The 14,575-nt window shown below is 47.1% G+C and overlaps 1 protein-coding gene across 1 annotated transcript; it reads left to right on the top strand.

The window, feature by feature from the left end:
* The first annotated feature begins 171 nt into the window (after positions 1-171).
* Positions 172-14,052, top strand: LOC8023723. Its single transcript, XM_029982472.4, has 10 exons — positions 172-440; positions 521-679; positions 4,244-4,299; positions 5,490-5,584; positions 6,002-6,099; positions 6,215-6,236; positions 6,653-6,823; positions 7,743-7,995; positions 8,816-9,734; positions 12,291-14,052. Exons 1-10 carry the CDS (start codon positions 275-277, stop codon positions 12,422-12,424), a joined length of 2,073 nt encoding a protein of 690 aa, XP_029838332.2. The 5' UTR covers positions 172-274; the 3' UTR covers positions 12,425-14,052.
* Positions 14,053-14,575: the final 523 nt, after the last annotated feature.

The raw sequence follows: 14,575 nt of genomic DNA, 5'->3' as shown, positions 1-14,575 counted from the left end.
GCTGTCTTGATCTCTCGAGTGAGAAGCTGGAAGTTCAAGGTCACATATTGTTTTACCTCCCCTGAGTAAAACTGTTACTCCGTAATCATTACCAAGGGGACCGAGTGGGATCATATTTGCTCTTAGAAAGCTAGACGGATGACTCGATACTTGATCGCAGTAATTATTGACATGGACATCAGCACAATGGCGGTCGAGATGTAGCGTCGGTTGTGGTTCGTGATGTGATCCCAATTTGTGCGGTTTTCCTCGTGTTTGGGTGCATTCCTGCGTAATGTCATTAGATAGGCACATTACAGAATGCTTTAAGATGAAAAAGCCGAAACCATCGCCGGAAAAAAGCTGTTCGAGCGCCACTACGACTCCGAAAAGACGCGCCGCAAAAAGCAAGCTCGCCTCCTCTGTCCGCGGTTTTTCGACACCGGTTGGAAAAGCTGGCGGTAAGTTCAATTTATATTTGACTGCATAGCTTTAAGTTTCTTAAGACGGGACAATTAATCAATGCCTCTCTTTACCTCAGGATCGAGACGCGACGCCTCGCCGGACCTTCTCGATCAGAGTTGTTACGAGACGACTGTGGACCTAAACACGATCGCCGACGACTTGCTGTGCTCTCAAGACGTCGTTGCGGCCGATGTCATCTGGGACTGCACTTCGCCGCGAAACAAAGTTTTCAAAGGTAATTAGCGTTGGGGTCCTCGAAACACATTCGCCAATAGAATCAGAAAAGTGAGAGAATTGTATACTGTTAAAGGCGACACGAAAAGAATGTTTAGCTGGTATAAATTAATTTAGAATGGGATTTCGCTAATAGCATATCGTTTAGTGGGCCAAAAGAAAGAATGCACTAAGTCAGAAGCCTGCTTTTTGGTACGAACATTTTAAAACATAGCGGAATATTTCGTAGCTCCTTTCTTTCGAAAGCTCTCCGCCTTTTCACTGTGATACATCCGCGACACCCAAAGCACGTCAGCTGGCCCTACAGGGGGCGCTTCTCTAGCTATCATCATCATCGTTTGCGACGTCACGGGTAGGAAAGACTGGGACAGACCGTGCAGATCTTGGATCCCTTGGCGCGACAGCTCGCTTCATGCGCTGTTTGGGTAACGTGCGGCAAAGCCTGTTTCACGCGTTTTGTTTATTTGGTGAAGTGATATTTGTGACTAATAATCCCTAAAGAAGGGGAACAAAGAAGACAGGGCAAACACAAATCTCCAAACACAGCTAAGTGTTAAGCAGGACTCCTGGTTAACTTAGTTCGTAGAGCACTCCACTGGAAATAGAAAGGTCCCTGGTTCGATACCAGAACCAGACGGATTTTTTCGGTCGCGCACCGGTCACCTAGCTGTGTTTCGAGATTTGTGTTTGTCCTTTGTCCTGTTTGTTCCCCTTTTCCAGGGATTATTATTGTCATTCTTTTCCAGCTCACTTGCATCTTTGCATTAATTGCATTATAATGATATTTGTATTCGGACATTTTACCAAAACTTAAAAGCGTGGCATGCGTAGTCGTGCTAATAAACACTTTTGGCACTGTGGTGTCGAAGCGCTGGGATGGTGGTGTGCCATTCTTAACCCCAGTACAAAAAGCAAGATGATGAAAATAGAATATCCAGCGCTTTATCCCAATACAACACCTACCATGGCAAACAGGGTGTATTTTTTTTATGATTCAGACAAAATAAAACTCGGAAAGGAATCTCTCATCAAATTGAAACTAGGAAAGCAAAATTCAAGAAATTCTCGCATGTGTAAGGAGCACTTTACTGAAAGCGACTCCGTGTATCCTGTTGGTTCTAATATCATCTCTGAGTGCTGGTCTCTTATTAGTTCCAAGCTGATCTTTTTTTTTTCTTTTTAATTTTGTAAACCAGTCGACAAGCATTTCGTTAGAATAACTAACAGGTAGAAGCGGAGGCTGACTTCAGAGTCGTTTCAATTAAATACCTGCTTAATCACCTGGTCAACGTGAAACGTGCGAGACCCCTTCGCGATGGATCCTTTCTGAAATTCAGTGCCACCTGGTGGTTCGTAAAGCAGTTTAGGTTTTGCCATATCAATGGCGGATATGAACTAGTATCGGCACCGTCACTTTCGCAAGTCAACGGCATGCGAGGAATTGTTCAGTGTGAGTTCTTTCTCAATCACTTTCAGTTTGATGGTGACCAAGAACCTGCATTCAGAACAAAGCTCCAACCAACTCAGATGCCTCAAGAAAATTCTATACACCAAAGTGCTTTAAAGCCGGTTGTGTACCTCCCACAGACTGACTGAATCTGAGTTATTAGAAATAAACGCTTACATGGCTCTTGTGTTCCATTCCTACGTCGCATTGTACTGACCCCCCAAATGTACAGGCCTCGCAACATCCGCTTAGGAGCATCTTCAACGTCTTCCTTTATCAGTCACTAGAACGCCGCCATTGGTATGGCACAGATGCCGTTTCACAGATGATAATAGTGATCAAAGTGGCCAGTCTGAATTTCGGAAAGAGTCTTTTGAAGGGGAGACTTCAGCGTCCCAAAAAATGATATATAAACCAACACGCGGCACTGACATCATGCCCCTGCGGTGGTGCTGCTATTGGCAGGGCGCATACGCGGACGCTCCACTTGACATGAATCTGGTGCATGCGCAGTGCCCACATCCCATGCGGAAACTGCGTGTTTGCCCACACCTTGTGAGGGCTTGTTTGTAAACAGTTTGTTGGTCTATACACCTTCTATGAATTACTACTGTTTGCATGTTTAATTTTGCGGACCCAAATGCACATAATGCGTGATGCGCTTCTCAGCGAGCGATTTTAAATTTGTAAAGAATTAGTGAGAATTGGATTAGAACAAATCAATCAATTGCCTGAATTTGCCGGGCCATGTCCGACAATTTAAGAATTTATTAAAATTTCTGCTTTTCTTTTTAGCAGAAGTTGCGATGTCACAAACTTCTTTGCCACGTATTCGATGCAGGAGGAGCTAAGTGTAAGTTACTGACGAGCATTTGCTCATCAGCAACTGTCGAGTTGCACTTGGATAGAAGCGTCAGTATCAGCAAGTTCAGTGTAGCTAAAACAAGTGTAAGGCGCTTTGCAGCACGACTGTGCGTGCATGCACAGCTAAGAAGACCGCACATCATTTGCTCTGGTGAATGCAAAACTTTTTTCTACAACAGCCTCCACAGATCCAAAAATGCACTAATCAGAGAGGCTGTGAATAGCCCTGACGCACGTCGCGCAAGCTGTAATATGAAGCTCCAGGGTTGCTTTTTAACATTTTAAAGTTGTTAATATAAGAAGCAACTTCGAGGCACTGTTATTCATTAAAAAAATCACTCACAAAAATGTATACACATTTCTTTCATAAATACACCGTTTTTAATCGGCATAGATTCAAACTAACATAGCCACACCGTGCTTTGACATAGCGTGTCGTCTGCTCGCATTCTACCAGCTCTATCACAGGAGGCCGCCCGTGAGGCGGCGCCACCAAGACATTTTGTCACCAGTAGACCTTATTCGTTTACCCTCGTCCCCAGCCACCTGGTAGGCATATCCGGTATGGGCGACGAAAAAAAATAATAAAATATTTCATCTTGCAAATAGCTGTGCACTTGGTGGACCAATCAGCTGCCTCCCTTTCATCACCTGGCGCCATTCTCTGCGCTTGGTTATGCGCAAGGGAGCATGATCACATGGCAGAAGATAAAAGTGTGGCTGGCCCATCAAGCATGTAGCTCGCACAGCACTTGTCAGCTTAGGGGGAGTGGAGGATAGTTGCTCGCAGTACTGCGGAAGCTACAGGCGGGAAAGGGGGAAAAGCAACTTTTGTCCGAATTCGGAGTGACGGGCTAATCTTCTAGGGGGAGAATGGCGACGGCTGGGTACCTAAACGAGGGTCCGAGTAAGAGGGGAGTTCCTTCTTTCCCTCCTCCTCAACTGTTTGGTAATGCTGCGCGACTTGTGAGTTGAAGAAAAGCTAAGAAGGAAGAAGTTGAAAAACGCAAATAAACTATTGCTTTTTTTCTCCTCTTGTAGGCTGTTATCAAAACTACCTGTATGGCAGGAAGTGATCTTTCCGGGCGCTAACCTAAGTGGTAAAGTTTGGGGCCCCCCCGAATGCCCCTTCCGAGTAAAAAGTGTAAAAAAGTGTGGATCTCGTGTTTGTGCTAACAGTGTTGCACAGTGTACGCACCTTCATAGTTGATTGCATATAACTATGTACCTTCAATGTCATCATCTTCTTTGCAGTGAGAAAAAATGGGGAATCGGACGTCAAGAATCTGGTCAAGCATTTCAGATCTAAGGTGACGTCACAATCTTGCCCTCTGAATGGTTCTGCAGCAGTGGCATCACTGGGAAGGGGACCGCCCCTGGGTGCAGCGCTCAGGGGGGTGCAGCTGGGCAGTGAAAGGGGGGGGAAGGATGTTGCTGCGGACCATTTCCCCGGATGCCGCTGACCCTGGTGACTCCGCTGTTCTGTAGTCATACACTAGTTGGTAAATGTCAGTATATAGAAATCAGGCGTGTTGACTGCGTCGCAGTGGTCGCCTATTATGCGCTGCCACCCAGCGGTAGCCGGCGCGGAATCATCGGGAAGCAATGTCAAGAAACTGCATAGTGGACAGCACCCCCGTCCTGATTATGACGGGATCTAAGGCGGTTGTGAATCTAGAAAGGTTCTTTTGTGGTGTCTATACGACAAAGAAAAACACTTCTTCACGAATCTGGTCACTTGTACAACGTGAAGGATGTCCGTTTTGACGGACAAGTGGACAACACCGAACTATACTCCGCAAACGAAATTCTGCGTGCGTAAGAGTTTTCTTAGTTGGCGTTGAGTGGACTGTGCTAATGATGTACATTTATTGCTTTCTGAATCAGCTTGACAACAACCGGGTAATTGTTTTTTCGCTATTCTGCGATTCCCTGCCTACTCTTTTTCTGTGGGCTGATGGAAATATCCAAGGGTGGGTTGTAGCTTGGGTGAGCAACCTTGCTCCGCTTCTCGTTCCCGGTGAAGTGTTTGCTGCATATTTTAGAGTTTGCTGTAGGTGTCCATGTTGTTCCATCGTCGCTAGAAAAAGGTAATTGTATTATTCGTCAGCAGCCTAAAGCAAAACGCGAACTGCAAGGTGAGAGACGCCACTTACTCGCATCGACGCACAAGTTGCATCCAGGTCGCGTGGCGCTCCGCGTCGTACGACTTTGGAGGGAGGCGCCGTAAAACTTTGTGCCGTGCACATTCTTGTACGTACTGTTGCAGCCAACTTTGCAGCGGTTGTGGCTTTTTTGGTGCGGAATAGCCATTTCAGAGACTACAGCGCTTAAACATTAATATCGCTACAACACAACTAACGCAGCGACTGGCAGAAGCTTCCCGATGAAGCCGACCTGTTTGCTTCTGGGGCGCCCAAGTTGGGGCTTGAGTTACGTCCGCCCAATTTGCATTGTGTTGTGTATATGAGCTACAATAATCACACGTGACTATTTACAGCCAAAGGAGACGGAGCCAGCTGCTTTGTCGATATTGGACATCATCGGAACGAGCTACAACCATACGCCACCTCGAGCCAAACCTGACTGTCCCCGGTAAACGACATTACCGTCTTTGATTGGAACTTAATCTCCAGATGAATTTTATTTTTCACTCTACCTTTAGTCCTAACCTTAGGCTTAACTTGCTTTTTCACTCCAATTGGCAGTTAATCTTGAGCTTAGACTTCCTTTTAACTCCACCTTTTATAATCTCGACTCCCTTTTCACTTCATCTTTCAGTGGTAGTTACTGTGAACTCCCTTTTCACTTCATATTTCTGTGGGAGTCACCCTTTAGTTCAACATCCCTTTTCACTCCACTCTTGGTGCTAACCTTTGGGTTAGCCCACTTTTTTCCTCTGTTTCCCATTGGGAGTTATTCTGGAGTTTAGGCTCTCACTTGACCACCTTTAATATAGAGTTAATCTCGACTCCCTTTTCACTCCAATGATACTCTCGATCACCGTTCTAGCAAGCAGAGGGACCTGGCAAGCGATGCTGCGAACGCGCAGGTCATCATGGAGGAGATGCAGATGCTGTTGGACATGATGAAGCAGCCTGGGCCAAGTGGTAACTGCTTTGTACCATGCATATGTGCATGCTTTATGCATGCATTGTGTTTTGCCTTTTGGCATCTGGCAGTATTGTTATGCTGAGTTTTCTGTTTTTTGTTTGTTTTGTTCAGGTTCCGGAGCAACTTTTGCAAGGTATGGCTACGTCTATCTATTCAGATAAACACAGCTGGTGTTTGTCTGTCTTCTTTCACTGTTTTTTTTTCATTGCACCATTTGTACTTTTTATAATGAACCAGCTGCCCAACCGTGTACATTACTCAAGTTCTGCTCCAACATTGCACGTCACTGAGGAAAAGGGAGTGAGAGAAATATCTGAAGTGACCAGTTTCCGTGCAGAAAAAAAAGTGAATTTCGAGCCGCAAATATTTTTCCTTGGCTGTTGGGCGCTTGCATGTTTCGTTTCCGTGAAAATCCAGGTAGGCGATAATACTTTGCGTAGGAGCACTCTAAGAACATGTTGGCTTCTTATTTGTTGGCTTCGTCGTGCACCCGTTGCTCTGCCTTTTAAGTCTGCATTTAGACTGTTCACTTTTGACATTCTCTGCCAGCCCAAGCCGCTCGAGAGACGTTGAGAAAACCGAGAAGCCCGCCAGGGTCGAAAAATCTGCCGCGAAGGTGCCGTCGCCGCCGTCGCCGACGAGCGATGAGAAGTGGGCAGGCGAGGACGACAGCCTGCTGGTTGCGGCGACGCAGGAAATGGAGATGACCGCCGAGATGAGGTGAGAGCATGTCTCGACACGTGCGGCGCCATGTCACGCGATGTGGCATGCTAAGTTGAGAAGTATACCATCAAGTCCTGTGGTGCATCCATGACCTTTCTGTTTAACACTACAGTATACGTTTCGCGACGCCAGTCTGTACTCCGTTTCACCTTACGTCCGGACGCAGCGGACGCCTACAAGCTATCCCAGTCAATCTTGCTCTGTGGACGCAGTCCGTGATATGCTTTCCGCGTGTCGCTGTGCCCCCTCTCCAAGGTCACGTGACCCACACATGGCCTTGGATTGGCTCCTATGGCTCGTAACATCAGCTGCGCTCGGACGTAAGGTGAAATGGAGTATAGTATGAGAGAGTTGCACGGTACGTGTTGATCGCATGGCACTCTCGACGCCTGATTGGTGCGAATCACTTGCACGGATTGCTAGGGCGAAACAAAGCATGGTCTCCGTATATCTTTCTATATAAAAAAATAGAGTATGTTGCCTTTTAGAGGGCAGCTCTTAAGTGCCCGTCTCCGGCTTGAGCGGCATTGCCGCCAGCGTAACCGTGAGGTCTCGTGACCTCACGGAAGTCACGTGATCTCACAGGGGTCACGTGAACTCATGAGGGTCACGTGACCTCACGACGGTCACGTGACTTCATGTCACACGTTGCACTATGGGAAACGTCCCTCCTCCTCCTCTCTCTTCCTTCCTCCTCCTTATCGAGAGCTGCACTCTAATTTTGCATTACAGAGATTTGAAAACGTCTTTCAGTTTTTTCATTAAAGAAAAAGTTTGAGGGCCTAGCAGAAAGGCGTACAACGGAATGTCCGCATGTAGGGAACTCGAAACCTGTCGTCGATGTTTTCACTGGCTGTGTCGCACAGTGTACCTTCCCAATGATGCCTCCGGGTTTGTGGCACTGTTTGTTTTGTAGGACACCGTCGAGACTGGTGAAAGTGTCACCGGCGTCGCCTAGCGTTCCCACGGCGGCGTTGCAGACGCCTCCCAACATCTCGATGTTTGCGTCGCCAATGCGGTGCCACCTGAAGCGGGCGTCACCACGGGACCGGTCGAGCCTGCTGCGCAAGTCGCCGAGGCTTCAAGCCCTGTCGCTGAACCGCACATCTTCTCCGCCGCAGCAGCGGAGCCTCGTTCCCGTCGCGGTGTCCGCTTCAGAACGGGCCCCGGTGAGGGAGTCGTCGCAGTGCGGTTGGGCCTTGTCACGGGCGATTTTGAGTGACTTACTACTGGCTCGAAATTTCGCTGGAATGCATGCTGGAAACTGTTTCCCCATACGTTTCTAGGTGCTCATTAGTTAGGAAATATGCATATAAATGAATTATACTCGATCGACTTGAACAGAAAATTATGAAGCCACCGAAGGACAAAAGTTTTGGCGGCACCAGGACTCGACTAAACACAGATATGGCGAAGTTACGAATATAAAGGAGTTCTTTTTTTTTAACTTGGTGCTCATTTTGAATTGAGCCGGAAAAATTGGCATCTGTGCTTAGCGAGCTCAGTTTTTCATGAAAAGTATGCTGAGCGCAAGTTCGTCTGCTTCTTGTGCAGGGGTTGCGATGACATCAGAACGCTGAGCTCTGATTGGCTCTGATTGGACGGATAGTGGATAGACCTCGAGGCAGCTAGCATTGAGGTCTACCCACTCTCCGTCCGATCCAAGCTAATCAGAGCTCGACGTCCTGACATAATCACAACCCCTGTGAAAGAAGCAGACGAACTTGCGCTCCGCATACATAAAGGGTGATTTTTACTGTGAGAATAGAATTCAAGGTGTAGCTCTGTTTTTGTAACAGATATGAACAGCATCTTTGAGAATTGCATCAATGGGAAATGAAAGCAATCGCAATTGTACAACCCCCCCCCCCACACACTTTGCAAACATGTCGCTCAACCCCGTCGTCTGCTTTGAGAGACCTGTGACCCCGTTTCGTAACCGTCTTCCGAGTAATAATTGAAGTACCGCATTATTTTGTTGCCCGACAGGTTCAATCCCCGGGACCGATCTTTGACGAGGATGACGGGGATGAAGCGCTCTTGGATCAGATCTGCAGCACATACGAACAGCAGCAGGAGTTGGAGAGGAAAATGGCCGCCAAGTGTCCACCTCCGCGTGCTGACTCTGGAACAGCAGCAACCTCCTCCAGACTCGACAGAGGCAAGCCGTCGCCGACCGAGGTTGCCACGACTCTTGGATGCAGCGTACACGTTGCAACCTCTGGACTGCTCATCAATGAGCCAAAAAGTGCCACAGGCTTTAAACCTTGTGGAGTGACAGCACGAGTAGCGTCAAAGACGGCCGGTTCAGAGGGCGGTGTTGCTTTCGAAAGCGGCAAGAAGGGCGCTGTTTCGAGTTCCCTTTCCCCGCATGGCACGGTGTCTTCGTCTCACAAAGCGATACCTTACGTGACACCGTTGAATTACGCCCACTCTAAGGTCGCCGGCACGGCAAACGACTGCGGAGTCTCGAAGAGTGCCGACGTGTCTTCGAAGAGACTTGGCATCGTCTGCAACACGAAAGTGCTGCCGCCGACTCTCCTGCCCGGGGCTCGCAATGGGAAGCACGTCTCAGGCGTGGTCAGCAGCGGCTCCAACTCTTGGGTCGTCAGCACTACTGCGACAGGACGTTCTGCCGTCAGCAACGGAAGCGGGACGTTGCCCGTCTTGCCGAGCGTTGCACAACCTTCGTCCTCGAGGAACTCGGCTTGGGCAGTGGTGACGACGACAACCCGAAGCCTGCCGACTGTACCCAAGTCGAAGTCACCCTTCAGAGCCCAGGCAAGGGTGCAGCTTTCAAGGGCCAAGACAACCAACACGGCAGATGCGAGTATAGACTTCGGAGACGACGACGACGACACGGACTTCGCGACGCCCGACGTCGTGTCCTGGCTGGAGAAAGTGGAGTGTGAGTGCCGTCTGCTTTTGGACACCTTTCCGGTGCTGTCACCCTGGTGAAAAAATGCCGAGTCACTGGGCCGTGGATGCACGTGCGACGTGTAACATCCGGTAGAAGAGGGGTACTGCGTGTGCTCGAATCGTGTTCCATGGCCTTGCGGACAAGGATGGCAGCGCTCGGGAGGCAATTGTTAGAATGGCCTATTCGCAACTCGAGCCCGCCACTCGCCCTCTTGTGGACGAACGGAGAACCAGAGGAGCGGGGACGGCAGTGGCGGCAGCGGCACGGAAACGGTGGAAGGGACTGTCGGCCTTGATGCGTGAAGCCGTTTTAACGAAAAAAGTGAGCGCGTTAAAAAAGGAATTTTTGTGCTCCGCCTTGCAGCACTACAGTGTTTCACGAAGGACCGGGACGTCCAATTTCATTACGGACTTTTCGTATATCGCATACGCTGCGGGTTTCTGGTCTTGTGCATGATCATCAGCTCAGTCTGTGCTTAACGTGACGGCGGCAAACGCTCCTGCTATTAATGTAGAGCACTATAGTACGGTCTACGAAAAGTCTATTTTTTGCCATAAGTAGGAGAAAACTCGTCGCGCAACGGTATGTCGAGCAACAGACACCGGGAATGGGTTCGCGCTTTAAGGCCGTTACAAGGAACATGACCATTTATTCCATGCATTTTCAAAAGACAAAATACGCGTACTTACTTTCAGGTAATTACAAAGGAAATAACGAAATGTTCGAAGCATTTTAAGCGCGTCTGTATTAGCCAGCTGTTCGTGACGAGAGCTTAGAACAGGCAGTTTCGGCGAGAGGGGCCGCAACGTTGCAAATAACACAATACAAAAAACGTATGGTATATTAAAATATTTATTTTTGATAGAGCGATTTATAAAACCCCTAAACATGCCGATTATGTTAATAAGCAGTTTTAGCATAGCATACAACACCCATAAACTGCAGTTCGACGTACAGCACACTGACATTCAACCGACGCTACCACCTTTCACGAGCGGCTTGACAGCCGAGTTGTACAACTTATTAAAATAGCTTAAATAAGTGTAAATGACTGTAAAAAAACAAGTAATCGTTTTTTGCTTTTTTGTTTTACTGCAAAGCTTTGGTGTTTTTTTTTTTTTTACTATTTGATGCATACTTTAGCTCTTTAAAGTCTTATATCGCACCATCATCAAGCCACTCGTAAAAGTTGCGGCCGTCAGTTTGACATCCGTGCACTGCACAGCGAACTGAATTTTTGGGGTGTCGTATGTGCGACAAGGGGTGTAAGGTGTTTTCTTTTAAAGTGAAGAGCACGGCAATGTTCCTGGCGCGCGCGGAAAATTATGCTTCAAAGGCGCAGCACAAACTTCTGGTTGTAATGTTACACCGCACGGTAGCCTGCGATAACAAACTTTCTATCAGTAACCATAGAGCAGTTTGATCACATGTTGCAATACACTGAAACCGAGACGGTGAACAGCGAGTTGTGAGCCTGTGACATGAAGACATCAATACTGTGAACACTGCCTTTCCGAAGTTCGACGGTCACCGTTCGTGGTCACGTTTTAGAGCACTAATGGTCAGGCAAAGCGCAAACATGATATGTTCATCACCCTCAAAAATACTCTGCCACAAACGGGGACGTGTATGGTGCCCGAAATGCGCTCGCTCACCACAAAGCTTCGCAAGTCGAGGTTTCTGCAACTTTTAGGTATCAGCATGCTCGTTTTCGTAACGTGCATCAACATCTCCCTCACCTGTAATATGATCCCTCCCCAACCGCTTCACATTTGTAGACAAATAAATAATTTTTAGCGCGTGACCAGCGTCAGCGAGCAGGCGCACGGGAAATCCTAGAGAATCTATCCCTGTCTCTTCCGCCTTCTTGAAACTACCGCCCCGCCACCTATGGGGCGTTGGAGTTGCGAATATCATACTTTCCCGTGGGGATTTGTAAACATGGCACAGCTTACAGTTGTGACTGTGGGTAGAAGCAGTGTTTACTTCAAATATAAACTGAACTGCAAATGAGATCTCGCGTCAGTGCTGTCGGGTTTTGGTTTCTCTTCCTAGCCTCGAGATTTGAAACCACATCAATGCCTAATCCTCTTGCCTGCATGCTTTTATGTATTTTCGAGATGCAAACATAAAGTTAACATAACAATCTAGAGGGAAAGGTCCCGTGCCTTTCGGCCGCTTCGGAACGGCTGGGCATTGACGCGGGCATTGGTTGTCTCGATGGAACCGCACTGCTGGTGACGCGTCTATATAAACAAAGAAGCGGGAAGACATCACCTTCAAGGTCTGTGTCTAGATTTTTCTAGTTTTAATGTGCACGAAAACACGGGCGTCATACGGAATAAAATTATGTTGATGAGCACTCGAGCAGCTTCAGCTCGTTGCTGCAAAACAAACATGCTTGACCTATCGTCTGCTTTCTTTCTCCTCTTTTCTGTCACTCCATTTCTCTCGAGGCCTCTGACGTTGGTGCCAGTTTGCTGCGTTCTGTCTTTACCGCCGGGGCCATAAATGGTCACATTGTTTGTTTGTCTATTTCCTCAGCCCAGCGTGCTCCGAGCCAGAAATGCACCCCAGAGGAAATCGCCAAGAAGAGAGAGGAGGCCCTGCGTCGCCGACAACTCAAGGCCGCCCAAGCCAAGCACCAGTGGAAGGGACGCCTGCGGCCGTCCAGGTGACTGCAATGGCTGAAGCTGACGGAAGTCGTGAACTGAAGCTACATTGTGCGTATTTCAGGAGACATTAGGAAACACGCTTACAAACATGTCGCAAGAATCGTGTGGGTGTGACTTTGCCTCGTTTGTTCAGGTAATTGGGCCTTTGTCAACGATGTGTCTGGAATGCCAGAGGCTGGCATCTTTAGACAATCAGGCTGTGGACAGTCGACATAAGAGCATCAACTTCTGATGTTGTAACAGTTAAGCATCCTCCAGGGAGACATTGTGGGCGTTGTTGCTGGGTTACTGTACAAAGAATTATCAAGATTCGTGTTTGGCGGGACGGACAGCTAAAAGCAGCCTTCTGGAAAGCTTTCAGGTTCTGTCGCGGCGGTTGATCACATACCTGATCTGATGTCAAACCAGATTGTACTGTGTGTTTGTGTGTGTGCATAAGATCACTGGGACACTTGTGTTTACACATCTGTATCTTGTAATGCAAGTGAAGCCTTTAGTTCACTGACATGTTTGTTCCTCAATGCAAAAAGCATGCAAAAAATCCGGCTGATTTTTTTTTTTTTTTTGTAATTGTGTTTGTATTAGCTGGATGAAGTTGAGATATTTTCGTGCCTGTGCTTGATTAGGTGAAATAAAAACCGTAGAAATGTTTGCTGCAGAAGCCTCATTGCTGTGCCATTGGTTCATAGGTTTGTGGTCAGTATATGGCCAAATTAATTAAACACTTTATTTTTATTTATTTGTTTTATGAAAGGTTGCAAAAAGTACTATAAAAGTAGAATTCATTTCCGTAGCACAGGAGCTGGCACAGGCACATCCTAGTGCAGGCAAATGGATTGGCCCTATTTTTGTGGCGTCACCCGTGGGATGTCCTAGGGTTCCAAAACTGCCATTCGTTGTACCTTTTTCTTTTTATATATATATATAAATATATACTTCCAAGCCCTTGTCTGTCGAGCTTCGGGCATTTTCTTTCCATAATTTAATTTATTCTAGCTTGGGATAGGAATATGGCCCACAGACTTGACCACAATCAACTGTAGCAGTCTCTATAGCTTCGAGGAGGGAAAGGAAATAATCATAGAGCTATTATAATGTATGTAGGAGGTTCAACTGGCGCTAGTGTCCATGCGATTTCTGGGATGCAAGTAGGCAGCTCCAGCCTACTTTTGCAGTGTTCTTGTGCATTCCTATGGGAAAACTCGCGTGCATTATGTCTCTTCACCAGAAAATAACATGGAACTCTTTTGTTATTTGGGTCATACGAAATAGTATGTAGCTTTACTAACATTGTAAAAGTGTAATTCCTTTAGTTACATCATTTTTCTTCATCGGTGAACAATGTTTTACTGTAAAACCCTTAATATTCGCAAGCCTCTAATTTTCGTGAATTTTGCGACTTAAAAAATTTGCTAACTTTGGTGGCCACCAATATTTCAATTGTGCGTAGAGGTGAAATCCAGCTTTTAGAATTCGCAAAATTTAATGGTAGCGAATATACCCCCACTGGCCAGTTTGCTAAAAATCGGGGCCGCGAAAATAAAGGGTTTTTGCAGTATATGAAAATGGCCTTGTCGTACATCTTTACGAGCGGTTCAAAACGTAAAAAATAAAGTATGTGGGCTATGAAAGGTGCCTCTTTTTATTATTTCCTATGCCAGGCAGCTTTTATCGGGCACATGTTTTCTGGCTTTTTCCTATTTTAAAAGATTTTGTGCGTGCGGTTGATGTTTTGAATGCAGAACAAGCATCTTTGAACATATGTGCACGAGCAGAGGGAATAAAGCAATGCAGAGAGCAAGTCATCTGCTTCTTGCGCAGGAGTCGCAGTGACTTCAGCACAACGCCGAGCCATGGCCAAACTTGATTCGCGTGCTTCTTTTTCGCATGGCCTTTTTTGTCACAAGAGAAAGCATGTACAGACTGATAACCCTGGAGCGTGGGGACAGAAAAGTGACTGTCAGACACGAAAATCCGAATGCAGCCAAAGATTTATTTTTCAGACTACATCCTTAAATAGGCCCACAACCACACAAGGAGACGCACACTGCCTGAGGTCGCACAACCATGACAGATAAGAACAAAAGACCCCGGTGACCTACAAGAGGTTACTAGTTTGTAGGGACACAAGGAAACTCTGAAAGAACCAATGCA

Source organism: Ixodes scapularis, unplaced genomic scaffold (assembly GCF_016920785.2).
Source record: "Ixodes scapularis isolate PalLabHiFi unplaced genomic scaffold, ASM1692078v2 PGA_scaffold10__122_contigs__length_95168666, whole genome shotgun sequence".
Lineage (NCBI taxonomy): Eukaryota > Metazoa > Arthropoda > Arachnida > Ixodida > Ixodidae > Ixodes > Ixodes scapularis.
Note: the sequence above shows the minus strand (reverse complement) of the source record. Positions and strands in the feature narration are given on the sequence as shown.

Bases quoted from the DNA above. Each gene is read 5' to 3' on its own strand.
- LOC8023723 (XM_029982472.4), top strand. From the start codon at position 275: ATGTCATTAGATAGGCACATTACAGAATGCTTTAAGATGAAAAAGCCG. The intron at 680-4,243 runs GTAATTAGCGTT...TCTTCTTTGCAG, and splicing joins GCGAAACAAAGTTTTCAAAG to TGAGAAAAAATGGGGAATCG. The intron at 6,824-7,742 runs GTGAGAGCATGT...TTTGTTTTGTAG, and splicing joins GAGATGACCGCCGAGATGAG to GACACCGTCGAGACTGGTGA.